This window comes from Schistocerca gregaria, chromosome 8 (assembly GCF_023897955.1).
Source record: "Schistocerca gregaria isolate iqSchGreg1 chromosome 8, iqSchGreg1.2, whole genome shotgun sequence".
Classification (NCBI taxonomy): domain Eukaryota; kingdom Metazoa; phylum Arthropoda; class Insecta; order Orthoptera; family Acrididae; genus Schistocerca; species Schistocerca gregaria.
In genome coordinates, this window is record NC_064927.1 from 201,870,641 (window position 1) to 201,898,443 (window position 27,803).

Sequence of the window (27,803 nt, forward strand, 5' to 3'; positions counted from 1 at the left end):
GGTTGGGCTGTGATTTTCTTGACATGCAAGCCACCTATTGTTCGAAAACTGGACTCGTTTTGCTTGAGAACAATGTAATGGCAGCTCACTACCTGTCCCTTGAGAGGTGCTGCCTTCTGTTGTCAATTTCTATAATTATTTCAACAGAAACATTAGCAAATAGAACAGACACTACCATGAATCACTGAGACAACATGATCCCATTGATGTAATTTTGTGTGTGTACTACTTGGGTTTTGCACTTTGCTGTAAGTCTGCTACAAATACATCACGTTTGTTGACCGAGCAAGAAATTTTGGAAGCTTGATTGAAGAAATTCCTCAGTAACATACCACACACTTCCTCTTGGGAGGAGAATTATACTTTCCGTCATTATTTTAAAAGTTGTAATCTACCAAAGAACGAAAGTAAATACGAAAAATAAATCTTGGAGCTTGGTCCTTTTTTAATGTGATACATCAATCACATTTATGCCACCTTTTATAGCATTACTGGTCCGTTTTTAATGTGATACATCAACCACATTTATGCCAGTAATGCTATAAATGATGCATTAATGGTCGATTTCTTAGGGCCAATTTTCTTCTAAGAGGCCAATCTCTGAAGTGTTAAGGAAAGAGTATTTGAGTCCACAGGGATTTGTTAAAAAAAGGGGTTTTATTGTATGTCTTGATGTCTTCAGATTGAGTGCCAGCTTCATTAGCTAATGCATTACCATCATAATGCAGACAAACAAACGGTCGTAAATCATTTGTCACACATTTTACACTGTTAATTCACAGCTAGTCATTAAACTCATTAACACCTTTGTCTGAGCATGCTGGAATGTTTGTAATCACTTCAGTGAATTCCAGCAAATCAACATGGTTACCAGCTTCTTTACTCAATATACACAATGGCAATGAACTCTCAAATGGCTAATTGTAGATTATTCTTCCAAGCTGATGACACTGAAATTCAACACCAAATTCAGCAGCAATGTTTTTCAACAGTTCTTCATTCATCCTATGCAGTGCATCTTTTTATCCACAGGCACTAGCACGTAACACAGTACTGTACAAACCAATTTTAACTTGTTAAGTGGCACTGTGGCAAGATGGCAGTAGGTTGAATTTACATTTACTGATTGCCAGCCATTGTTGTCATTATTATTTTCAGGGTATTGAATACAGTACAGTTACTGTATTTTCAAAAAATATAAATAAAAATACCTGATCTGGGTAAAATGGTGATCCAAACTGATGAGGGCAACTTAAAGATTCTACTATGTCAGTGAAACCACTCACTACACAACTCTCAACATATTTCGCAAGTCACTATCCTACAACAATTCTTGCATTTCTCACTCATGGTCAATTTTGCAATATCTCTAAACGTGACTTCTGAGATTGAGCTGTACTGTAAGAAACTACTGGACACTTGAACCAGTACTTTTCTGTTAATGAGCTGCACTCACAGTGATGAGTTTCCACTGGTCTAAAAGCAGAAGTAAATAGAAAAATATAAACATACTCCATGTAGTTTCCACCTCACAGAAAACACAAACTGAGTTAAAACCAATCGCCACAATAGTTTTAGTAACAATATGAAACAGAAATTGTTTGAAAAAGACATGTAATGTCAAATTAGTGCAGACAATAAAGGAACAATGACTTTTGTGGGAACACAAGAAGAACATCTTCAATCAGTAAAACACATTAAACAGAACAGACCATATATTTATTGATTAGAGAATTGAATTAATATATATGTATTCTCTCCCCGTTTTCATGCTGCAAGTCACTTTTGTGAGCAGGGGTATTACCTGAAGAAAGAGGATTTTCTGCTTTTTGCAAATAGAAATCTTTTTATAAGTCCCCCCCCCATCCAACAATACCAGAAATGAACCTTAAACATTGCAGCGCGTCAGCAATCATTGGTTAATATATTAAAAAACTAAAAACCCGCCTCGACTGTGAGAAAAGCACCTAGTGTTAAGTGTTAACCCAGGTTTCGGCGTAGATAACTACACCTTCAGAACAACAATAAAACCCACAAATGCCTAAGAAGACTTGGCTCTTTATAGAATAACATCTAAGTATCTACTTGTCTTCTTAGGCACTTGTGGGTTTTATTGTTGTTCTGAAGAAGGTCGAGTTATCTACACCAAAACCTTGGTTAACACTTAACACTAGGTGCTTTTTTTTGCAATCGAGGCGGGTTTTTAGTTTTTTAATAAAATGCCAGAAAACTTACATAGAATTTATTATTTACTGATTTTTTCTGTGAGATAAGCAACAACAACAATCTCACTTTCATATCTGGAAAAAATAACAAGTTTTTCAGTTAAAAATATTGACTTTGCCATTTTTTATGCAACATTATCAGCCTGCATAGATTGCTTTAATTGCTAATTTGTTTTTGGTGTGGTATTTCGTTCACTGTATGAAATCAGAAAACCAAACAACTTCCTTATATTTGCTGCACACAAGTCTAACTTTATATTGTCGCAGAAAAAGCTGAGGACAACTGGGACATGTGGTGCGCTATTGTCAAGAAAGGTGGTGGATATTTGATGACGCCCGCGCCAGAAGACAGCAGACCGATTTTAGCTGATGCCAACTCTGGGACAACAAATACAAACGAGAAGCTGCGGGTGCAAGACAACACCGCCGCAAGCTAGCCACTGGAGAGGACGCTCCCTAACACGCCGATCAAGGTCTCCATCGCCATTTAGAAGCTCCAGCAGATCACCTAGCCGCCGCAACCTGGAAAACTAAAGGGTGCAATCCTCCTTGGAGGTGAAGATGCCGAAGAGAAAAATCCTCCGCCGTCGATCACTACCAAAATGATAGGAACCTACGTCAGTATCCTCATGGGTAGCCGACCCGCCCAAGCTCTTGTGGACTTTGGAGCATCATATTCAGTCATTTCAGAGAAGTACTGTCGCCAGTTGCAAAAAACCGTATTTGTCAACAACAAAACGTCTCTGCTGAAGGTGGCTAATGGGAAATATGTAAAACCTACAGGAAGATGTGTCATTCGTGTGGGTATAAGTGACCATACACAGCCCTTAGAATTCATTGTCTGACAAAAGTGTCTTCATGGCGTCATTCTTGGATGGGTCTTTTTGAAAGCTTCTCAGGCAATTATAAATTGTGGTCACTCGAAGATTATGCTAGACAAGATGAGATACTGTGGACAGGAAGATGCGCATCCGAGTGTGTGGAGACTACATGTGCTGGATGAAGTGATCGTTCCTGCAGTCAGCACTATAATGGTAACTGTCATGTGTCATGCCATGCATCAACCCATGGATCTTGTAGTAGAATGTAAAAGAAGCATACCACTGAAGAATAACTTGGTCACCCCAACCTCTGTTGTCTCGTTTATGAATGGATTCAGTGAACTGTGGATAGTTAACCGTTAAAGAGAACCACAGATTTCTTGAACATATAAAAAGACTGAGGGGCGTTCTTAAGTGTCTCCAACAAGGCGGACTGAAACTTAATCCAAGAAAGTATCTCTTTGGAACAAAGGAAATCAAAATACTTGGACACCTTGAGTCAAACAAAGGTGTGTGGCCAGACCGAGAAAAGGTAAGATCTATAACGGAATTTCCTATTCCTAAAAGTAATAGAGATGTGAAAAGCTTCCTCGCATTGTGTTCTTATTACCATAGTTTTATCAAAGACTTTTGTATCACAGCCAGGCTACTCCAAGAGTTGTTAAAAGCTGATGCTAAATTTATCTGGGGTGGTGCTCAACAAGATTCTTTCGATGTGCTCCAAAAAGCTGTGATGACTGATCCTGTATGCCGTCTGTATGATGAAAGAGCACCTACAGAACTACATGCAGATGTCAGTGGGTATGGGATCAATGCTGTTCTGGTGCAAATTTTAGATGGAAAAGAGAAGGTTATAGCCTATGCTGCTAGGATACTTACAAAAGACGAGAGAAACTACTCAATTACAGAAAGAGAATGTCTTGCTGTGATCTGGGCCATGTGCAAATTTCAACAGTATCTCTGTGGAAGGTCATTCACAGTTGTTACAGACCATCATTCACTTTGTTGGTTGACAGCTCTTAAAGATCCAACAGGACAACTCATCAGGTAGGCACTACGTCTCCAAGAGTATGACATCACCATAGTGTACGAAAGTGGAAGAGAACACCAAGATGCTGACTGTCTCTCAAGAAACCCTGTGCAAGACCATCAAGATTTTGATGAAGATAGTGACTGCCTTGCTACACTCCAGGATCTCTCTGCTGAGCAGGAGAACGAGGCCAAGATATCTCAAATTATGTCTGCCTTAAATTGGTCAGAGGACATGAAAGGACAATTTCAGGTAGTTCATGGATTACTTTGCAAGAAAAACTCTGACCATTTGGAAAGAGGTGGCTAGCTATGCTTATATGTTCTACAGAAATTCCATGACACACCTGAGGCTGGACATTTAGGATTTATTAATACATACGATAGGATCCGAAAGAGATTTTTCTTGTAAAGTTTATTTAGGAGTGTCCGTCACTATGTGTCACACTGTCGAGAGTGCCTGAGGAGAAAGTTAGTTCCTCATAAACCAACTGGCAGACTCGTACCAATTCCACCAACCGAAATGCCTTTCCAGCATGTTGGGATTGACCTCCTCGGATGATTTCCAACATCTGTTAGTGGCAATATATGGATTATTGTTGGCACTGATTATTTGACACACTATGGCATTACAAAAGCCATGTAAACAACCGAAGCATTCGAGGTAGCCCAAGTCATCGTAGAAGACACTGTATTAAAACACAGTGCCCCATGTTCGTTAATTACAGATCAAGGGAAAGCTTTTCAAGTGAATCTTGTGACAGAGATAAACCATCGGTGCAACATTACTCATCACATGATGACTGCCTACCATCTGCAAACTAACGAGTTTACTGAACACCTTAATAAGATCTTGGCAGAAATGCTATCAATGTTTGTCAATGTTGAGCAGAGCAACTGAGATGAAGTACTTCCCTTTGTGACATTTGCCTACAACAACACGAAACAAGACAAAACAGGATTTATGCCATTTTTCCTGGTGCATGGATGTGAGGCAACGACGACGAGGAACACTGTTTACATTACATCCTGATGATACAGACGATGACTACATCGGCCAGGTGTTAACCAAAGCTGAGGAAGCTCGGCAGTTAGCTCGACTCCGCATGCCCAAGAAAATGATCGCCGAAGGTATTACACGAGCCACCGCCCCGTTGTCTACCAGCCTGATAACCTCGTCTGGATCTTCACTCCTGTTCAGAAGGTTGGTCTCTATGAGAAGCTTCACAGGCACTATCTTGGATGTTATAGGGTTATAAGACAGTTGTCTGATGTTACTTATGAAGTTGAAAATTTTGACCCCGACACAAAATGACAAAAGATCAGAGATATGGTCCACATCCTTCGAATGAAGCCCTATAGGGATATCCTGAAACCCAGGGTGAATTTGAAGCTCGAGCTACAAGCAACAAGTGGAATGGCGACGAAGAGCGTAGCAGCAAGGGAAGTTCTAAGAAGATCACCACCAGGGCGAACATCAGTCATCAGGAGTCAGGGTATGCAGGACCGATGACTTGTTCCCAGACTAGGAGGACGTAACACCAAGATGCTTTTCTCTTAAGGAGGGAGCAATGTTGCAGAAAAGGTGACCAGCACAATCGCCATAGTGTAGTAGATTGTTGCATCGAGGGTCATAATTTCACAACTCACCTGAGCTGTAAAATTTTAATTTCTATATTTGGTTCAAGTACATTGTAGAAGTATCCACCAATGGCAAGAATCGTTGTACTAACAACTCTGCTGCCTAAGGATCTACTTGTGTAAGTACATGAAAATAAATGTAGGAAGCTGTGTTCTCTGATTGTAATAAGAAAGTGAATACTGGGAAATTAATTCCCACAAAGTATTTCAGCTTATTACTGTTGCAATAAATACTATAAGCCACGGTCTTTGCTAACATAAAATCTGTTTTAATAATAACTGCCATACATTCCACATTAGCCATAAAATCATTGTTTCTGTACTTCAATGTGTTCCACAATAGAAAATCACCAACCTTTTGTTCCAGTCATGGAATTGAAATTCTTCGGTTCTAGAGGTCTCATATTGCCCACACCGTGAAGCTCCTTTCCCCACTCTTGTTTGATTTTGTCCTTAGCTGATATCACTACAGCTGTAAAAGATTTACCAGAATAACATATATGGTTAGCTGAAAATTATCGTTTGATAAATACTGGGCACATTACAATATTGTAAGAAATTCCAAAGTATTTAACATAATTCTAAATTAATTTTAAAAACATCAATTGTCTACCTAATCTCATCTTTAACATTGGATTTGGCACAAAACATACTACAAGCCTGAATGGGCATTACTTACTGAAAGTAAGTGAGACAATAAATACAGATTTCACCAAGTGTTGCTGATTTTTATTAAGAACATACTTTTTAAAAGAGATACTGATCTGTAGGTAGAGTTTAGAACCTGAAAATATGAATATCACATCCGTTCTAAAAAGTCGCATCTACTACTAAAGAAAGAAAACTTAAATTTTTCAATTAAGTGTAACAGAAGAAATTTAAAATAATTATAGAATCTGGTAGAGGAATTCATCAAAAATAACAAATATTTTTTTTCAAAATTTTAAAATATAAGGCATATGACTGGATTAGCATTTTAACAAATTGTGGGCTTAAATACCCCCCCCCCCCCCCTCATCCTCCCCCTTTAGGTGTTAAGCAACATTTGCTCACTGAATATTTTTGAATGTATCAGTGTACAGACAAATGCCCTCCCAATATTTACCCAGTTTCTGCAAAAATTGTACTTACTGATGTTTGCAAAGTGACCTGAAAACCTCAACTCCTGCATTCAGTTCAAACAGTGGGGTAAATGGTCATCAGTCAACAGAGCTCTGCTAGGAGATTGTAATAAACAATACCATTTCACTGAAGCAATGTTGAAAAATGGGAACTGAAGGCAGCAAAGATATAAGCATGTGTGTGTTACTTTGCTGATTTTTCTTGTATCTCCTGCTAGGCTGGAGTAATGTAATATGCGTACATCTGCAAGATTGGTTAGAACTGCCAAACCATTTTGGCTTAGGGTCTCTTTTCTGTTCCTTTGTTTATGCCTATGGAGTTCAGCTCTTCACCGTGTCATGTAATGTTGGATGACAAAGTTTGGTGACCTCTACTGAATCCAAATATTTCTTCAATTTTTGTTTTGTGGTATTGTGTGTTAAGTGAAGACTGAGTTGAAGTTTTGGTGACTTAACTAGGGAAGAGTTGTTGTAAACTTGTTACTGTTTTAACTGCATGCCAATATTAACTACAAAGAGGGAAGAAATACTAAAAGCTATGTCTAAGCTAAATACTACAATGGGACAATTACAACAAAGATGGCACTGATTTAAACACCAAATTAAATGCAGCTAATGATAAGCTATGACAAACCAATATTATGTTATGAGAAAACGGTGTCTGGGCGAAGAAACCAAAAGATTGTGTGGTGAAACAGGCCCCTTCCATCTCTGTTACATATGATGCACTTAATTTCTCACTCTTATTAACTCATGCACAATGTTTTAGTAGTAATGTCTGTCTTGTACACTACCCTGACTTCCACTGTTAAACTCTCAGGTCTTCAAATCTCATCCAGTGTAGTTCCCAACAAAGGGTCTTTTCTTCTCATCCCATCTGGTAAGTCTCCCCTGACCCAGTTGGTTGGTTGGTTTGAGGTATAAAGGAACAAAACTACAAGGTCATCAGTCCCTTGTTCTTGACACAAACAAGGCTCAGGGTAAAACAACTCCCAAAGTACAGTTGGGAAAGTAAAAGGGAGAAAAGAAATGTGGAACCACAACTGTGAGGAAACAAATGGCATGAAGAAAAAACGGGGGAAACATACACCATAAGGAAAAGTATAAAAAAGCATTAAAACTATAGCGCAAATGGTCTGGGCTGCCTGATCACAAGAATAAAAGAGAATGAGCCACCCACTCTGCAACACTTTAAAATGTTCACCACAAAAGGTAAGGTGGGATTAACACATGTAGGGAAAAAATGAACACAAATAAGAATACAAAGACTAACAAATGCAAACAAAGGCTGACATAGTTAAAAGGGAGGGGGGGGGGGGTGGAGGCCCCAGAAAGAAGGCCAAATGCCCGCCTTTAGATGATACAATCAAAAAAAAAAACCCTCATGAATAAAATTTAAGACTAAATCTGCTGTTAAGGCATTGCCACCCAACACTGAAGGTCGAGTGCTGGGAAGATTAAAAAGCCAAAAAATGGGCAGTCAAGCAAGATGTGCACGACAGACAGAAGGGAGCCACAGCGAGATCGAAGTGGGTCCTCACGAAGGAGAAGGTAGCCATGTGTTATCCACATATGGCCAATGCGCAGCTGACAAAGGACAACTGATTACCTGTGAGTGGCTCGCGTGGAGGACTGTCACACATTCATCGTCTCCTTGATAGCACAGAGTTTACGTGGTGTGCTCAGCGTACGCCATTCAGTGTCCCAAATCGTAAAAACTTTGCGGCGCAAGACTGCTCACAAATCGGTCCCTGGGAGGCCAGTCTCTAGAGATGGTTTACTGGTGGCCTGTTAGACCAGGCGGTCAGCATGTTTATTGCCCAGTATCCCGACATGGCCTGGGGTCCAAATAAAGGTCACTGAGCGGCCACTAGAGCAGAGGGCATACAGAGACTCCTGGATTAACAGTACCAAAGGATGCCAAGGGAAACACTGGTTGGGAGCTTGTAGGCTGCTTAAGGAGTCACTATAAATGACGATGGACTCACCAGAGCAGAAGCGGATATGTTCAAGAGCATGATAGATGGCAACCAGCTCTGCAGTGAATATGCTGCAGCCATCCAGGAAGGAGTGTTGTTCCATATGGGCAATGTGAGCGTAAGCAAAGCCAACAAGACCGTCGACCAGCGATCCATCTGTGTAGATTATTTCTGACCCCCCCCCCCCCCCAAACTCGCCAAGAACAGAGAGAAAATTCTGGCAGAGGACCTCAGGTGAGACTGAGTCTTTGGGGCCAAGCAATAGGTCCAGCCGAAGCTGTGGCCGAGGCATGGACCATGGAGGTGTACAGAAATGGGTCTGCAGGGAAGGCAGTAGGGGGGAAACGTCTAGGTCATGGTCTAGGTCATGAAGAAGTGACCTGACACGGGCAGCAAAGGGTTTCCCAGTTCTGGGCTGCTGTTGGGGGGGGGGGATGAATTGCCGTGTTGGAGATAAGAAGACGGTAATTTGGGTGACAAGGTGAACTATGTACATGGGTGGTATAGTTTGCGAGTAATATTTGCTGCCAGAGCTACAATGGAGGAACACCAGCTTCTACAAGGAGGTGGTTCATGGGGCTAGATCAAAAGCCTCCCGTAGCGATGTGAACTCCACAGTGGTGGACCGGGTCTAGTAGACTCATTACAGAAGGGGTGGCTGAACCATACACCAAGCTACCATAATCAACAAGGGACTGCACAATGGCTTGGTACAGCCGTAGTAGTGTACAACGATCAGCACCACAGTTGGTGTGGCTCAGGCATTGAATAAGATTAAGATGCTGCCAGCCCTTGTCTTTAAGCTGACAAATATGGGGAAGCCAACTTAACTGGGCATCAAAAATCAGTCCCACAAAGCGGTAAGTCTCCCCTACATCTAGTAGTTGGTCATCGGGGTAAAGTTCTGGATGGGGGTGGACAGTGCGACGACGACAGAAGAGAATCACACAAATTTTGGTAGCCGAAAACTGGAAGCCGTGATTGAGTGCCCACGACTGCGCCTTCCGTTCAGCCGCAATAGTAGAAGAGGAGCAAAATTAAATACAAAAATCGTCAGTGTATAGGAGGGGAGATACTGACGATCCTACTGCTAGTGCAAGACCATTGCCGGCAATTAAAAAGAGTGGGACGCTCAGAGCAGAGCCCTGCGGAACCCCATTCTCTTGCGTATAGGGTGCTCTATGGGAAGCACCAACACGAACTCTGAAAGTGTGGTATGATAAAAAGTTCTGTATAAATATCGGGAGTGTGTCCCGAAGACCCCACTCATACAGAATAGTGAGAATGTGGTGTGGCCAGGTAGTATCATAGGCCTTCGTGAGATCAAAAAAGACGGCGACGAGGTATTGTCGCTAAGAAAAAGGCTGACCGAATGGCAGACACCAGATACACCAAGTTGTCGATGGTGGAGCGTCCTTGGCGAAAACTACCCTGGGACAGAGCCAGGAGGTCCCGAGACTCAAGGAGCCAACACAACTGCCGGATCACCATACGTTCCAACAGCTTGCACAGGACATTGGTGAGGCCGATGGGGCGATAGCTGTCAGCATCTAGTGGGTTGTCCCCAGGCTTTAGCTCCGGAATGATGACACTTTCCTGCCACTGCAATGGGAATTCGCCATCACTCCAAACGCAGTTGAAGACAGCCAGGAAGCGACGTTGGGAATCCAGTGACAGATGTTTCTGCATTTGCAAATGGATGTGATATGGGCCAGGGGATGTGTCAGGACAGTCTGCAAGGGCACTAAGAATTCCCAGTCACCAAAAGGAGCGTTGTAAGGCTCAGGGTGGTGTGGTGCAAAAGAGAGGCGGTGTCCTCTACCCTCTGTTTCAGAAGACGAAAGGTGGAATGGTAATTCGTTGACGCAGAGGTGCGAGCATAATGCACACCAAGATGTTCTGCAATTACATCGGGATTGGCGGATACAGTTCCATTTGTGGAAATGCCAGGTACTCCGGCGGAACTTGGTCCAAACCTGAGAGGGGGAGGTTCCTGTTCCAATGGTGGAGACATAGCTTTCCCAACACCACTGCTTCTTTTGTTTGATGAGAAGGCGAGCCTGTGCTCAGAGCCTGTGCTCAGAGCCATTTGAAGGCAATGAGGTTCTCCAGGGAGGGGTGGCGCTTATGTCATTGGAGGGCCCGCCTACGGTCTCCAATGACCGCAGCAATTTCAGGTGACCACCAAGGTACTGACTTTCACCAGGGGCAACTGGAGGATCGAGGCATTGCTGATTCAGCTGTGGCAACAATAGTATTTGTGACGGTATGGATCACTCCATCGATGGCGGCATGCGACGGATATATTATGTTGGTAGCAAATGTAAATGTGTTCCAGTCAGCCTTGGGAAGAGCCCACCTGGGCAGGTGTCGAGATGAGGGACACTGTGGTAGGGACAGGAAAAGTGGAAAGTGGTCACTACCACACAAGTTGTCATGGGCTCTCCAGTGGATAGAAGGGAGAGACCAGGACTGCAAACCGGTAGATCAATGGCCAAATATGTGCAATGTGCCACACTGAAATGTGTGGGGGCACCTGTGTTTAGGAGGCAAAGATTGAGGTGAGTGAGGAGGTCCTCAATAACTTTGCCATGGCCAATAACCTTGGCTCCACCCCATAAAAGGGTTATGGGCGTTAAAATCATCCAGAAGGAGAAAAGGTTGGGGCAGTTGCGAAATGAGTGCTATCAAAATATGGGGTGGTGCTTCACCATCTGGAGGGAGGTAGGTGTTACAGATGGTACTTTCCCCTGGTGTCCTTACCCTGACAGCCTTCTAATGGTGTATGAAGGGGCACAGGTTCACTACAGAAAGAGGTAAGGACAAAAATACATACGCGACCCAACAGTCTGTCACAGGCAGGACAGTTTTTGTAGTACCCCGGTAGCCACAAAGGGCAAGGGTCCGCAAGGCACACAACCAGGTCTCCTGAAGGACAATGCAAAAGGCCTCAGCAGCACCTATCACAACTTGCTGAGTTTAGCATCCAGTACCATTGCATTGGAGGCATCGGCAAGATCTAGGTCCTCGGGGGACGCCAGAATCTCCACCTCGTCCTCAGACACAGAGGAGTGCTGGTATAGGGGGGACTGGAGGCTCCTGTTTCTTAGCGGACTTTTTCTTTGAAGTTTTGCCCTCTTGCCTCTCCTTAGGGGCTTGTTGAGAGAGCTTCTCAGAAGTTGCATCAGGGACAGATGAGGACCTTTAAGCCCTTCAACCAGCAGCCAGTGGCTCTTTCAGCCACTGCCTGGTGTCTGCTGGACCACTGGGGGGTCATCATGGTAAATAGAGTCCCAACAAACCCCTTCCGCACGAGAGGAGCTGGAGGAGACCATTGCTTCTCCGGCGGGGGGAGGGGGAGGGGGAGACCAGTGTCCCCAGCTTTTTGGGGGGCAATGCTCCCAAAGTAGAAGCTCTGGCAGCAGCAGAAGAAGCCGTTCCCCCAGCCATCTGGAGGGGGGAGGAAGATGGGTGGCCCTGAGGGCGCACAGTAGCAGCCTTAGAAGACGGGCGTAATGGCGTCATCGATGGCGACGCCATCGCAGCAATGGCGTAAGAATATACCATGGGAACAAGGTGTAACCTTCGAAATTTTAGTTTATCCTCATGGTAAGATAGCCTGTACAGAGTCTTGTACTCCACAATTTTACGCTCCTTTTGGAGTACCGGGCAGTCCAGCGAGCAGGGGGCGTGATGCCGTCCACAGTTCACATAGGTGGGAGGAGGCACACATGGAGTATTCGGGTGAAGCGAACATCGGCAATATCTACGTGTGGCACTGGAAGGACACCAGGAGGACATGTGTCAAAATTTCTAACATTAAAGCACAAAATTTCTAACATTAAAGCACCGCATAGGAGGAGGGACATAGGGTTTGACGTCACAGTGGTACACCATCACCTTGACCTTTTGAGGTAATGAATCACCTTCAAAGGCCGAGATGAAGGCCCCAGTGGCAACCCTGTTGTCTTTTGGTCCCCTGTAAACATGCAAGACGAAATGAACACCCCGCCATTTTAAATTAGCACGTGGCTCGTCATCGGACTGTAACAGGAGGTCGCAATGAAAAATAATGCCCTGGACCATATTGAGGCTTTCGTGGGGAGTGACCAAAATAGGGATATCACCCAGTTTGTCCAAGGTGAGTAATGCCCGGGACTGGGTTGGGGATGCCGACTGAATCAAAACAGTCCCATTGCGCATTTTGGATAGTGCTGTCACCCCTAACATATCTTCCAGGTGCTCAACAAAAAACAGATGCTTGGTTTCCAGAAAGGAGTACTCATCAGTTCTGCTGCAAACTAAATAACATGGCGAATAAGGATCCTGTCGCTCTGAAGCCCTACGTTCTTCCCAAGGTCTGGCTGGGGAGGGGAACAATTTGGGGTCATACTTCTACACATTTAAGTGAGCCCTTGAACGCTTAGAGACTGCTGGCAGCTGTCCACCAGTGAGAGAAGATATGTCATCTGCCCTGATACCACCCACTCCAACCAGGGGCTCTCCCACAGGCACCACCCAGCCACAGCAAAGACCACCTGGCAGGATGGCCTTTGCTGGGAGTCCTAATGCCCCAGGTAGATGGGCAACTACCCCTTGGCATATGTGGGGAGGTAGCAGCTCAGACATCAGCAGCGCGATCCCTGTGTAGTCGGGGCTACCACCAAGAGGGTACATGACGATCCCACCACAACGGACTGGCTACTGCGCTGGATTTCAGGTGTTGAATATCCAATTGTATCATGAGGGCGAGGATGGAAGCATACAATGAAGGGAATGTATACTACCCAGAATACCCTGCAGTCAAAGTGGCCAGAAGCTCGGTGCAACCCCAATTCCATGACGATATCAAGTGTGCCAGGTCTTAGGGCAAGATGGATTTATGATGCACCACGTACGGCGCCCTCCCCCAATGGTACGCACTAATAAAAAATTTTGAAAAGTAGATGTCAAACCCTACAGGGGACAATCACATAAAAGCCAAAACAAGTGAGACTCCTTTCAGTCACCTCTTACGACAGGCAGGAATACTGCAGGCCTATTCTTACCCTCGGAACCTGCAGGAGCGGGGCGGGGCAGGGCGTGGGGCGGTGCCTGACCCGGTGTTCTGGGTTACTTTAACCTCTTTCCTAAACCACTCCAGTTTTTTTTTCCTTCATCCTTTTCCTTCCCCCTCACCTCTTCTGCCAGAAGAAGGAGCCACTAGCTCCAAAAGTTTGTAACAGTTAAACCTTTTTGTGTATGTGTTCTCCGGCCACCAGTTGGTGCGTAGATTTTTCATCTATCCATTTACATTAAATTGTCAGTAACTGATTATTTTCACTGTTATATTAACTTAAACCTACATTACTACTGGGTTTAAATTGGTTAGTACATAATAATGTGTAATTACATTTCAACAGAAAAGAACTGTATGGGAAATAGGTAATAAGAAATTGAAAGTTAAAAAAGAATTATTGGAAAAATTAAACTAAAATGGCAAGAATCAGACTTGATAAGAGAATGAAAGAGCCAATTAAAAATATTTCATTAAAACAAAACATATTTCCTGATAAACCAAGTGTAATTAAAGACTATATATGTAACTTTAAAGTAATATATTAAAAACAAAGATTCCAAGACTTACCAACCGGGAAAGCGCCGGTAGATAGGCACAATGAATAAAACACACACACAGAATTTCGAGCTTTCGTAACCGGCGGCTGCTTCGTCAGGAAAGAGGGAAGGAAAAGGAAAGAAGAAAGGATGTGGGTTTTAAGGGAGAGGGTAAGGAGTCATTCCAATCCCGAGAGCGGAAAGACTTACCTTAGGGGGAAAAAAGGATAGGTATATACTCGCACGCGCACCCGCACGCGCACCTGCACACGCATATGGATCCATACATACACAGACAGTCTGTGTATGTATGGATGGATATGCGTGTGTGTGTGTGTGTGTGTGTGTGTGTGTGTGTGTGTGTGTGTGTGTGTTTGTTTTATTCATTGAGCCTATCTACCGGCGCTTTCCCGCTTGGTAAGTCTTGGAATCTTTGTTTTTAATATATTTTTCCCACGTGGAAGTTTCTTTCTATTTTATTTACATCATCATTAACGTTAAAGTAAGGTATATAAACCTTTTTTCTGAAAACCCTATCCCACACCTATGACCCATCCAACACCTGTTAGAGAAGAAATCCAAAAGACTGTTGATAATGACATTACAGAATGTAGTCCTAGTGTCGATAATAATCCAATATTAGTCGTTAAAAAGCTAGCAGGAGATGTTCACTTAGTTTCAGGTGCACAAACACTGAACAGATACAATTTGAAAGAGATATTGCTAGCTATAGCGGAACTATTGTTGAAATTTGGGGAAGCATAATTCTTTAGCTCAAAGCTAACAGCTGGACATTGGCAGGTCCCATTAGTTGTACACTCATGCTCATAAATTAAGGATAATTGCAGAATGTGGTGCCACACAACGTGGCACTACACAAAACTGGTGCTAATAGCACAGGCACATAGGGAACACACACGACACAGATTTGTAAGTCAACGGCATTGGTGATAAGTTGAGAAGACCGTCACAAAACACATGTGCTACATAACGTCACTGTTTGCTGAGCATGTACCCTGATTTCAATATGGGGTATGATCACCATGCACAAGTACACAGGCCACACAACGGGTTGGCATACTCTGGATCAGGTGGTCGAGTAGCCGTTGGGATATAGCCTCCCATTCCTGCACCAGTGCCTGTCAGAGCTCCTGAAGTGTCCTAGGGGTTTGAAGAGGTGCAGTGATACATCGACAGAGAGCATCCCAGACTTCCTCAATTGGAGTTTAGGTCTAGACAACACGCAGACCACTCCATTCACCCGATATCTTCTGTTTCAAGGTACTCCTCCACAATGGCAGCTCGATGGGGCCATGCGGTATCATCCATCAGGAGGAAGCTAGGAGCTACTGCACACCTGAAAATGCAGACATACTGGTGCAAAATGACATCCCAATACACCTGGCCTGTTATAGTTCCTCTGTCAAAGACATTCAGGGGTGTATGTGCACAACTCATAATCCCACCCCACACCATCAAACCACAACCTCCATATGGGACCCTTTCAAGGACATTAAGGGGTTGTTATCTGGTTCCTGTTTCACGCTAGATGAAAACCCGTAGAGAATCACTGTTCAGACTATACCTGGACTTGTCTGTGAACATAACCTGGGACCACTGTTCCAATGACCATGTACTGTGTTCTTGAAACGAGGCTTTATGGGCTCTCCCATGACCAGGGGTCAGTGGAATGCACCTTGCAGGTCTCCAGGCGAATAAACCATGTCTGTTCAGTTGTCTGTAGACTGTGTGTGTGGAGACAACTGTTCCCGTGGCTGTGGTAAGGTCCCGAGTAAGGCTACCTGCAGTACTCTGTGGCCGTCTGCGGGAACTGACGGTGAGATATCGATCTTCTTGTGGTGTTTTACACTGTGGACGTCCCGTACTGTAGCACCTGGACACATTTCCTGTCTGCCGGAATTGTTGCCATAATCTTGAGATCACACTTTGTGGCACACGGAGGGCACGTGCTACGACCTGCTGTGTTTGATTGGGTTAGTGTTTTTTAACGTTCCGTCGACAACGAGGTCATTAGAGACGGAGCACAAACTCGGGTTAGGGAAGGATGAGGAAGGAAATCGGTCGTGCCCTTTCCAAGGAACCATCCCGGCATTTGCCTGAAACGATTTAGGGAAATCATGGAAAACCTAAATCAGGATGGCTGGAGATGGGATTGAACTGGCGTCCTCCCGAATGCGAGTCCAGTGCGCTAACCACTGCGCCACCTCGCTCGATGCTGTATTTGACAAGCCTCCAGACGCCTTAGTATTCTACCCATCATAATGTCAGCCATGTGTGTTCTTTGAGCCATTTTCAACACACAGTCATCATTAGCAAGTCTCAAAACGTCTGAACACTTACTCGCTGCAGCGTACTCTGACATGCACCAACACACCTCTGCGTATGTGGACTGCAGCCAGCGCCACCATGTGAGAACTGCACGTCAAATGCACTACATGGTCATACCCCGAGGTGATTTAAACCCACAAACCGTCCACCAGAGCGTTGTTTAACCATATATCAGCATTATCCTTAATTTATGAGCATGAGTGTAGAATCAAGACTATATACAGCTTTCTTATTTGAAGGTAAGTCTTACATATTTAAAGTATTACCCTTTGGACTGAACATCTCTGTAGCAGTTTTCATTCTCACTTCGGACAACTTGTTGGGAAATTAATTGATACATTGGATGTAAATGACTTATTACTAGTTTCAAAGACTAGTTAATGTGAACTTCAAGCAGATTACAGGAAAAGGAAATAACTATGCAACTTTCCAAAATTCTGGCCGGAACTGCTGGGAATGGGGGTCATGTGTAAGTGAAGTGCACTTACTTTCGTGTGTGTGTGTGTGTGTGTGTGTGTGTGTGTGTGTGTGTGTGTGTGTGTGTGTGTGTTTCTGAAGAAGGCTTTGGTCAGAATCTCAATGCATACAGTCTTTTCATTGTGCCTGTCTGCAACTCAATATGGTGAATAGCAATACAGCCTTTTCATAATACCGTTAATTTTTCATGTATGTAAGAAATGCCAAGTTGCAAGGTTGTTTGAATTCTTTGTTAATCTTACACAATCCAACAACTGGCTTAACGAACTGTTTTGCTGGGGAGAGGCAGAGATACACTGCCACCAACAGCATCATACAGTTCCGACCATCAAGTTGATGTATGCTCTTATGTGAAATACACTGTGCCACATTGCTTCAACATATTTAAGGATAAACACCTACACTTGGTAGTCAATTGCTGCTGATTGATTATAAATCTTTGACACGAGTTTCACCTCTGTCTATACTTCAGTGAAATGAAAATCTGAAATGCAGTCTGGACACAGAATTAAACTCTAAGTTCACCTATACCTGATAAGAGTGATCCAGTTCACACATAAGAGAAAGGCAAAAATATGCTATGTCCAATAAAGGGCTGTGGTATAGAAACATCCCTTAAGAATATAATTGAGGGGCCTACTAAGAGAGGGAGCTATGCCACTTTGACAAGAAATGAATATAAACTGAGTTTTCTAAACCATGCCACTGAGGTATTGTTTGTACAATAAAAATTCAAGTTTTTAATGCTTAACTTACTGCTAGGTAGACTGTGCAAAAGGACAAATATAAATGTCAATGTAAACAGAATTTATTATGAACATCTAAATATGTTATAATTTCTGCATGGAAAACCAAACATTTTATGGTGACAAGTCAAACAGTCTCTTAATCCTGGCTTAAGACTGTTTTCTGAATGTGAATTATGTTAAGAGGCTTACACATCAAATACAAAAAACAAATTTATATCTCCTCTTGTGTGTCTTCAATGTCTCATTTTTTGATTCTGTTTTCTGATAAACATCACGAAAAACTTGGGGAATTATGTCTTTATTGCTATTAGGTCTTAACTACATGGATATTGCAGCTAGCACCAGTTATTGCAGTACCATTCTTTACTATTTTACCATTTAATTGCTGAATATTCCTCAAACCTTCAAACGACCTTAAACAGTTCTTTCACTCTGCCATTTTCCACAAATTCATACAACTTGTCAAGCGTGCAAATATGACCTGCCTTTCAGAGACACTCTTCTATTGTGCCACAATCTCAATCACTGGATAAATAGGTATGTTCGTCCAGGAACAAGGAAATAACGTTGAACGAAATCGAAAAGCCCTTTAATGATTTGAGGCCTGGGGCGAGCCAGTGTGTCTCAGCTGAGTGCACTCTATATGAGACAGCGCTCACCAGGTCTATATCATGTGCGCAAACAACTATAACTTGCATACAGGCAGAATCTGCTCTCATCACTGAAGATCATGGCACACCATTCCATCTTCCGATCTGTCCTCTGTTGGCACCAGTCGAACCATGCACTTCAATGCTGCAGTGTGAGCCCACTGCTAGTAACTGGTTTGTGAACAGTTTGTATTGACACATCTGGGCTCGCAAGCCCTCTTATCTGTGCTGTGAAAGCTGTACAATCTCTAACTGCTGCCTTACAATAAAATGATCTGGGCGGGTATGCGTGCTGCATGGACGTCCAGAACCTCATCTATAGGTGAGAGAATGTTCATGTGGCCACTGATACCAGCATCGTTGCACAACTAACGTAGCATGTCCAATTTGTGCAGAAATTCTCAGAAAGGATCATCTCATTACACAGGGGGCCACAATTTGACCCCCTTCAAATTATATCTTAAGACTGAAAGTAGCACAAGTGCTTCTCTGTGGTATAGATGCTTGCTTGTTTCACATGTCTTTACTACACTGTGCCTTCTGGCTGTGAGCATTCCCTATTAAAGGGTAGACACAGATGGCATTCTGTTAGCTATGCCACTATGCTATCTGTTGGCATAAGATGTTGAAGTCATTATCAGTACATTTAGTACCCCCAGGTTCATCATGTTTCCAGGTGTACCAATTTGTTCTCCTCCCCCCCCCCCTCCCCCCCCCCCCCCCCACGTAGTGTATTAGCAGTATGCAAGCTCAGTAGCATTAATTACACACTTTTCTCACTCTGAGAAAATGTAGATGTTACAAAAAGATGTCAAACATACTCTCAGCTTTGTACCAGACGCCATTGTCACATGATAAATTTTCTTTCTTCTACTCACTTCTCCCCCTATGAACCAGGGACCTTGTTGTTGGTGGGGAGGCTTGCGTGCCTCAACGACACAGATAGCTGTTCCGTAGGTGCAACCACAATGGAGGGGTATCTGTTGAGAGGACAGACAAACGTGTGGTTCCTGAAGAGGGGCAGCAGCCTTTTCAGTACTTGCAGCGGCAACAGTCTGGATGATTGACTGATCTGGCCTTGTAACACTAACGAAAACGGCCTTGCTGTTGTGGTACTGCGAACGGCTGAAAGCAAGGGGAAATTACAGCCGTAATTTTACTCGAGGGCATGCAGCTTTAGTGTATCATTAAATGAAGATGGCGTCCTCTTGGGTAAAATATTCCGGAGGTAAAATAGTCCCCCATTCGGATCTCCGGGCATGGACTACTCAAGAGGATGCCGTTATCAGGAGAAAGACAACTGGCATTATACGGATCGGAGCGTGGAATGTCAGATCCCTTAAGCGGGCAGGTAGGTTAGAAAATTTAAAAAGGGAAATGGATAGGTTTAAGTTAGATATAGTAGGAATTAGTGAAGTTTGCTGGCAGGAGGAACAAGACTTTTGGTCAGGCGAATACAGGGTTATAAATACAAAATCAAATAGGGGTAATGCAGGAGTCGGTTTAATACTGGGAAAAAAAAGAGAGGAAAAAAAAAGAGTGTGGTTAAGCTACTACAAACAACATAGTGAACGCATTATTGTGGCCAAGATAGATACGAAGCCCACACCTACTACAGTTGTACAAGTTTATATGCAAACTAGCTCTGCAGATGATGAAGAAATGTATGATGAGATAAAAGAAATTATTCAGGTAGTGAAGGGAGATGAAAGTTGAATAGTCATGGGGGACTGGAGTTCAATAGTAGGAAAAGGCAGAGAAGGAAACATAGTGGGTGAATATGGATTGGGGTTAAGAAATGAAAGAGGAAGCCGTCTGGTAGAATTTTGCACAGAGCATAACTTAATCATAGCTGACACTTGGTTCAAGAATCATAAAAGAAGGTTGTATAAATGGAAGAAGCCTGGAGATACTGGAAGGTTTCGGATACATTGTATAATGGTGGGACAGAGATTTAGGAACCAGGTATTAAATTGTAAGACATTTCCAGGGGCAGATGTGGACTCTGAGCACAATCTATTGGTTATGAACTGTAGGTTAAAAATGGAGAAACTGCAAAAAGGTGGTAATTTAAAGAGATGGGACCTGGATAAACTGACTAAACCAGAGGTTGTACAGAGTTTCAGGGAGAGCATAATGGAACAATTGACAGGAATGGGGGAAAGAAATACAGCAGAAGAAGAATGGGTAGCTCTGAGAGATGAAGTAGTGAAGGCAGCAGAGGACCTTGCAGGTAAAAAGACGAGGATTAGTAGAAATCCTTGGGTAACAGAAGAAATATTGAATTTAATTGATGAAAGGAGGAAATATAAAAACGCAGTAAATGAACCAGGCAAAAGGGAATGAGATCGACAGGAAGTGCAAAATGGCTAAGCAGGGATGGCTAGAGGACAAATGTAAGGATGTAGAGGCTTATCTCATGAGGCATAAGATAGATGCTGCCTACAGGAAAATTAAAGATACCTTTGGAGAAAAGAGAACCACTTGCAAGAACATTAAGAGCTCAGATGGAAACCCAGTTTTAAGCAAAGAAGGGAAAGCAGAAATGTGGAAGGAGTATATAGAGGGTCTATACAAGGGTGATGTTCTTGAGGACAATATTAATGAAATGGAAGAGGTGGTAGATGAAGATGAAATGGGAGATATGATATTGCGTGAAGAGTTCGACAGAGCACTGAAAGACCTAAGTCAAAACAAGGCCCCGGGAGTAGGCAACATTCCATTAGAACTACTGATAGCCTTGGGAGATACAGTCCTGACAAAACTCTACCAGCTGGTGAGCAAGATGTATGAGACAGGCGAAATACCCTCAGACTTCAAAAAGAATATAATAATTCCAATCCCAAAGAAAGCAGGTGTTGACAGATGTGAAAATTACTGTTTAATAAGTCAAGGCTGCAAAATACTGACGCGAATTCTTTCCAGACGAATGGAAAAACTGGTAGAAGCCGACCTCGGGGAAGATCAGTTTGAATTCCGTAGAAATGTTGGAACCCGTGAGACAATACTGACCCTACAACTTATCTTAGAAGAAAACTTAAGGAAAGGAAAACCTACATTTCTAGCATTTGTAGACTTACAGAAAGCTTTTGACAATGTTGACTGGAATACTCTCTTTCAAATTCTAAAGGTGGCAGGGGTAAAATACAGGGGGCTATTTACAATTTGTACAGAAACCAGATGGCAGTTATAAGAGTCGAGGGACATGAAAAGGAAGCAGTGGTTGGGAAGGGAGTGAGACAGGGTTGTTGCCTGTCCCTGATGTTATTCAATCTGTATATTGAGAAAGCAGTAAAGGAAACAAAAGAAGTCCAGAGTAGGTGTTAAAATCCATGGAGAAGAAATAAAAACTTTGAGGTTCGCCAATGACATTGTAATTCTGTCAGAGACAGCAAAGGACTTGGAAGAGCAGTTGAACGGAATGGACAATGTCTTGAAAGGAGGGTGTAAGATGAACATCAACAAAAGCAAAACAAGGATAATGGAATGTAGTCGAATTAAGTCGAGTGATGCTGAGGGATTTAGATCAGGAAATGAGACACTTAAAGTAGTAAAGGAGTTTTACTATTTGGGGAGTAAAATAACTGATGATGGTCGAAGTAGAGAGGATATAAAATCTAGACTGGCAATGGCAAGGAAAGCGTATCTTAAGAAGAGAAATTTGTTAGATTTAAGTGTCAGGAAGTCATTTCTGAAAGTATTTGTATGGAGTGTAGTCATGTATGGAGGTGAAACATGGATGAATAATAATTTGGACAAGAAGAGAATAGAAGCTTTCGAAATGTGGTGCTACAGAAGACCGCTGAAGAATAGATGGGTAGATCACATAACTAATGGGGAGGTATTGAACAGAATTGGGGAGAAGGGGAGTTTGTGGCACAACTTGACCAGGAGAAGGGATCGGTTGGTAGGACATGTTTTGTGGCGTCAAGGGATCACCAATTTAGTACTGGAGGGCAGCGTGGAAGGTAAAAATCTTAGAGGGAGACCAAGAGATGAATACACTAAGCTGATTCAGAAGGATGTAGGCTGCAGTAGGTACTGGGGGATGAAGAAGCTTGCACAGGATAGAGTACCATGGAGAGCTGCATCAAACCAGTCTCAGGACTGAAGACCACAACAACAACTACAACAACATGCTACTGATTCCACTTTCCATAAATGCATCATAAACCAAAATTTCTCTCATAGCTATCATCATGTACCAAGGTGCCCTCACCCCTTCCCCTCTCCAAGATTCCAGGAGAGTATTCTCAGTACGTCATCTTGAAGCATTACAAACTTGAACCTTGACTGGAGGAATTAAGACTCCTCTGGGAAAAGATATGCAAGGTGTGTGAACAATAAATCCAAATTTGCAATTCCACTAGGGTGAGCTCTGTTGTGTACAACACCACATTGTCTTGCACTCAGATGTGACTTAGAAGCAATAACTCAAAACTAAAATACATGATGATAGTATCTGTTCCCGAAAGAACAGATACCGTAGATGACAATGCAGCTTTGCTAGAAATTAAATGATAATTAAATGGACACCCTAGCTGCAAACAGGCGTTGATGATACTATCATCACGTATAGTTAAAATATGGCTTCCCGGCCATTGACCTTCTTGTGCGAACGCACACACTATGCCCGAACTCGTACGGGACCTGGTAGATTAATCTGCCACGAGTAATGAGTACGACGGGCAAACATCTCTTAGGCGCACTCTAATGTAGTGGTGTGGACATGGGAATGTGGGTCTCACGGGGAGCGTTCAAGGGATAAGTTCCTGCAGTCACGCTATCCTCTGTGCCCTCGGTGGCTCAGAAGGATAGTGTGTCTACCATGTAAGCAGGAGATCCCGGGTTCGAGCCCCGGCCGGGGCACACATTTTCAACATGTCCCTAATGAAGTACATCAACGCCTGTTTGCAGCTAGGGTGTCCATTTAATTATCATTTCATTTCAAAACTAAAATGTTACCTTGGGTGAGTAAGGCAAGATTCAAAACACTTGTAATGCATAAATTGATTTTAATGTTTTTTATACAATTCATTTCTTACCACACTATTAGATTTCCTACCAAAGTCCAGTAACACCAGTATCTCTAACCAGTCCATACAATAGCTGCTGCTTCCACCTTTACTACAGTCGTTACTAACTTTGATAAAGCTCACACAAAGATAAATAGACATTCCACCCTTTTAGAAAATCTCTTGATCCATACAAAAAATCAACTTTTCACTATGTGGTACCCACATTAATGTCACCTCTTTCAGGTGAAAATATTTCAAACAAAACTGTGGAGGTTTGACAATGCTATCACATCTCAATAATTACCAAAACACCCTGTTAATACATAAACAATTTGAAATTTAACAAATAGAGATATGTGATCCATATATTTCTGATCACTCCTGAGAACTTCGTAATGGCACAAATGTAAAAATGTAATTACAATGTATAGACCTCTGTAACCACAAAAAGTAAAGTCAACTTAGGAGTTACATTTCTCGTTTCCAAATATATCCACATTTACACGAAACATAAAACCTCAAAAGAACAACACCCACGCACTATACCCACTTCAAATTATGTTTTATCTTGTCTGTTAGTAATGTTATTTAGTGGTGAGCTGATGGAATCAAGTCACAAATTCACATACTTACGGTTAATTCCTAAAAACTATAATTATTTCCACTTAAAGCTTTAATGTTGTTGAATGTTGTGTAACAAACTTTATTTTCAAGTATGTCATGATGAAGTGGAAATAGTCGCTGGATGTCGAGACCATGTCACTGAAGAAGTATGAAAACACACTAAGGTGAATACATCTCCGCTTTGTGTACACTTAGTTTTGTAATCCTGGGTAACCATGTCAAATATAACATGAATTTGGCTGTAAAATGAAAGTTATCAAAACTAAGCACTGTTTCCTATGGGGGCACAATTTAATAAAAACTGTTAAAAATGGTAGCTGGGTATCAAAACCCACAGCCAAATGTTTGAGATTTAAGATGACAATATCATAGAACTTCCTGCACGCTCCATGGTTAAGTTACTTCTGAAAATTACACAATAGTTATGTGCTAGCTGGGTTATAGGGCTAACAAGATCACTGTGCACAAGAACCAAAGGAATTTAATTTTAGTAAAAGAAATATACATATGGAAGAGTAAAATCATGTTGTTATGCCTTGTTGATAAAACATAAGCATGTGCAAAATTCTCTACATTTCAAGCTACATTAAATTTTGTAAAACCTTTTAACTTTCAAAAATTTTCACCATCTTCACTGTCAGGATATTACAACCTGCCAGGATCAATATGAGCCTCAATGCCAACTGTCAGTCATCTAAGAGTGAGTACAGGGTAAATCTTCAAAAGTTCCAGTTTTTCTTCTAAAATAGTATTTTATATAATGATGCACCATGAAACTAATTAGAGTTAAATCTCAGTTATGTCTGTTTTCAGGTCTCTTACAATTTTTAGCTGAGAAACGCTTACCTTCTATTAGACATAATACATAAACATGTACTTCGAGTCGCACCATGCAATAGTATAAGCACATGCACAGAACAGCTTTCGTTTTTAGAATGACTATTGACACAAACCACTATTACACATTATCCCATCTCCATGTAAGCAAGTTGCAATACACATTTAGTGGTAATTTAACAGAAAATCATGTGAAATTATACTGATTTTTTTATCTATTGAAATATAGGCTACTCTTTAATTAGCTTTCATACAACACTTGCATACAAAAATTAAAATAATAATAATAATAATAATAATAATAATAATAATAATAATAATGATGATGATGATGATGATGATAATGTTTTGGTACTAACCTTTATCACTTTTTGCATGCCATTCTTCACTGATTTGAAGATCATTTCTCAGTTTCTTCAGTTCATTTTCATCCTTAGTTAGCGACATCTGAAGTCTTACACCGCGATCAGGCAACGTTGTTATGTTAGTCGACTTCAGAATACCCTGGGAGCCGGAATAAAAAAGGTACAACCACCTTGAGGACAGTTCACTTAACACATTACATGTGATACCACAAATCATCTGAAACTATCTAAAAAATTTCACACTGGAAAGATACAGCTTTTTATGTTTGTGAAAATTGCAGGTTGAGTTACAGTAAAATTAAACTAGTCTATCAATATTTAATTAATTCACAGTTCCTGTGGGTATATTCTGTATTTGGAACTAAATGAAAGGCACTTTGTTTTTTGCCATACACTTTTAGCTTCTTTTATTTGTCAAGCATCTTCAGTGGCCTGTGATACATGTTTGTTTTTATGAATATAATAAATGAGTTATATGGTAGTTACACGTATGTTACTAAATTATGTTTTCTCTATTTACAGAACAAGTTTCATGAGGTTAAATTATTGTACAATCTTTCTTACAATTTCCAATGTTATTATTCCACATGTGTTGTAATGGAGATGTATTTACTCGATCTACATCCTTCAGAAGGCCAGTTTTCAGTGTGTTTTCAGTGTGTTTCCCCCCCCCCCCCCCCCCCCCAAACACAGGTATTTGAACAATTCACTGACACTTTTCACTGTGTACTGAGTGTGTGCTTTTACAGCGCGTAATGATGCCAGATGTCACAGGGTGTTTACCATCTTTCTTTTGTTTGTGTTGTGGTGTGTGTCTGTGGCTTAATGGGTGTTCATTTGTTATCATTTGTTACAGCAAATATCGCAACACTAATGTAGTAAACATTCACTGATAATCTTCATGATTTGCTGCAAACAGAGAACGTTTCAAAAAGATTCATCCAATTTCGCATGCCTACTTCTTCATGAATGAAGACAAAAACTCGAGGTAAATTTTAACATTCATATTGAAACAGAAGGTTTACCTTGGTGTCAGTCGTAAGGTGTCTGTCCATACAGTTGTCAGCAGTGGGACCCTGGCGCAGCAAGAGCTGTTCTTATTCTAAATGATAATTAATTGAAACCCTCAGCTGCCGACAGATGTTGTTGATATACCTCAATGGGGACAACTGAAAATGTGTGCCCCGACTGGGACTCGAACCTGGGATCTCCTGCTTACATGGCAGATGCTCTATCCATCTGAGCCACCGAGGACACAGATGAATAGCGCAACTGCAGGGACTTATCCCTTCCACACTTCCCGTGAGACCCACATTCCCAACTGTCCACAGTTCTACATATGTAATGTACCTAACAGATATTTGCCCATCCACTCATTACTTGCGCACACTTTGGCGATTCCCGTAAGAGTTCAGGCAACCTGTCCGCATTCGCACAGGTGAAGATCAATGGCTGGGTAGCCTTTAACTATATATATGAAGATAGTAACTGTTCTCGAAAGAACAGATACCATTAATGACTGTGTAGCTTCTCTAGAATGCATGATAATTAATTGAAAACCTCAGCTGCCAACAGGTGTGGGCAAATATCTGTTAGGTACATTACATATGTAGAACTGTGGACAGTTGGGAATGTGGGTCTCACAGGAAGCGTGCAAGGGATAAGTCCCTGCAGTCGCGCTATTCATCTGTGTCCTCAGTGGCTCAGATGAATAGAGCATCTGCCATGTAAGCAGGAGATCCCGGGTTCGAGTCCCGGTCGGGGCACACATTTTCAGCTGTCCCCAACACCTATCGGCAGCTGAGGGTTTCAATTAATTATCATTATCACTTTGGGTCCTGAGCCATTGCACGCGGGTGTCTATCATAAAGACTGGCTGATTTTAACGTATTTTAAACTACTACAACTCATGGAAGGTTTCAGTTATAGCAATAAAATTACTCTTATTGAAAAACCTAGACTTTCTTGTTTAAAACCATATATAATACCTTTCTCTCAAGAACAGTTTTTACAGCTTCCAGTTCTGAAGCAAGTATTGGACTTGTGTAGAATCTGTCCGTAAACACAGTGTAGCCTCTTTCTGACAGATTTGCAAGCAATGTCTTTACCAGAGTCACTGTGTCAGACCTTTCACCCGCATAAACAGAGAAATTCCAGATGTAACCTGAGTCAGATTCGAAAAACATGTACAGTTTCGTACCGTATTTATTTGGTTTTTGTGGCATGTACTGTTTGAAATACACACGACCTCAAAATTTACACCTGCCTTCATCTATTGTAATTTTTTGAGATGGTGTATACGCAGACTGGAAATTAGCACACA

At 42.1% G+C, this 27,803-nt stretch overlaps 1 protein-coding gene across 1 annotated transcript in view; it reads right to left on the reverse strand.

Annotated features, from left to right (window-relative positions):
- Positions 1-27,803, reverse strand: part of LOC126283995 (transcription termination factor 2) — a 237,771-nt gene that overhangs the window by 169,753 nt on the left and 40,215 nt on the right. The window contains exons 6-7 of the mRNA XM_049982531.1: positions 25,475-25,619; positions 6,072-6,188 (exon numbers count right to left, since the gene is read on the reverse strand). Of these exons, the coding sequence (XP_049838488.1) occupies positions 6,072-6,188; positions 25,475-25,619 (262 nt within the window). The remainder of the gene's footprint in view (positions 1-6,071; positions 6,189-25,474; positions 25,620-27,803) is intronic.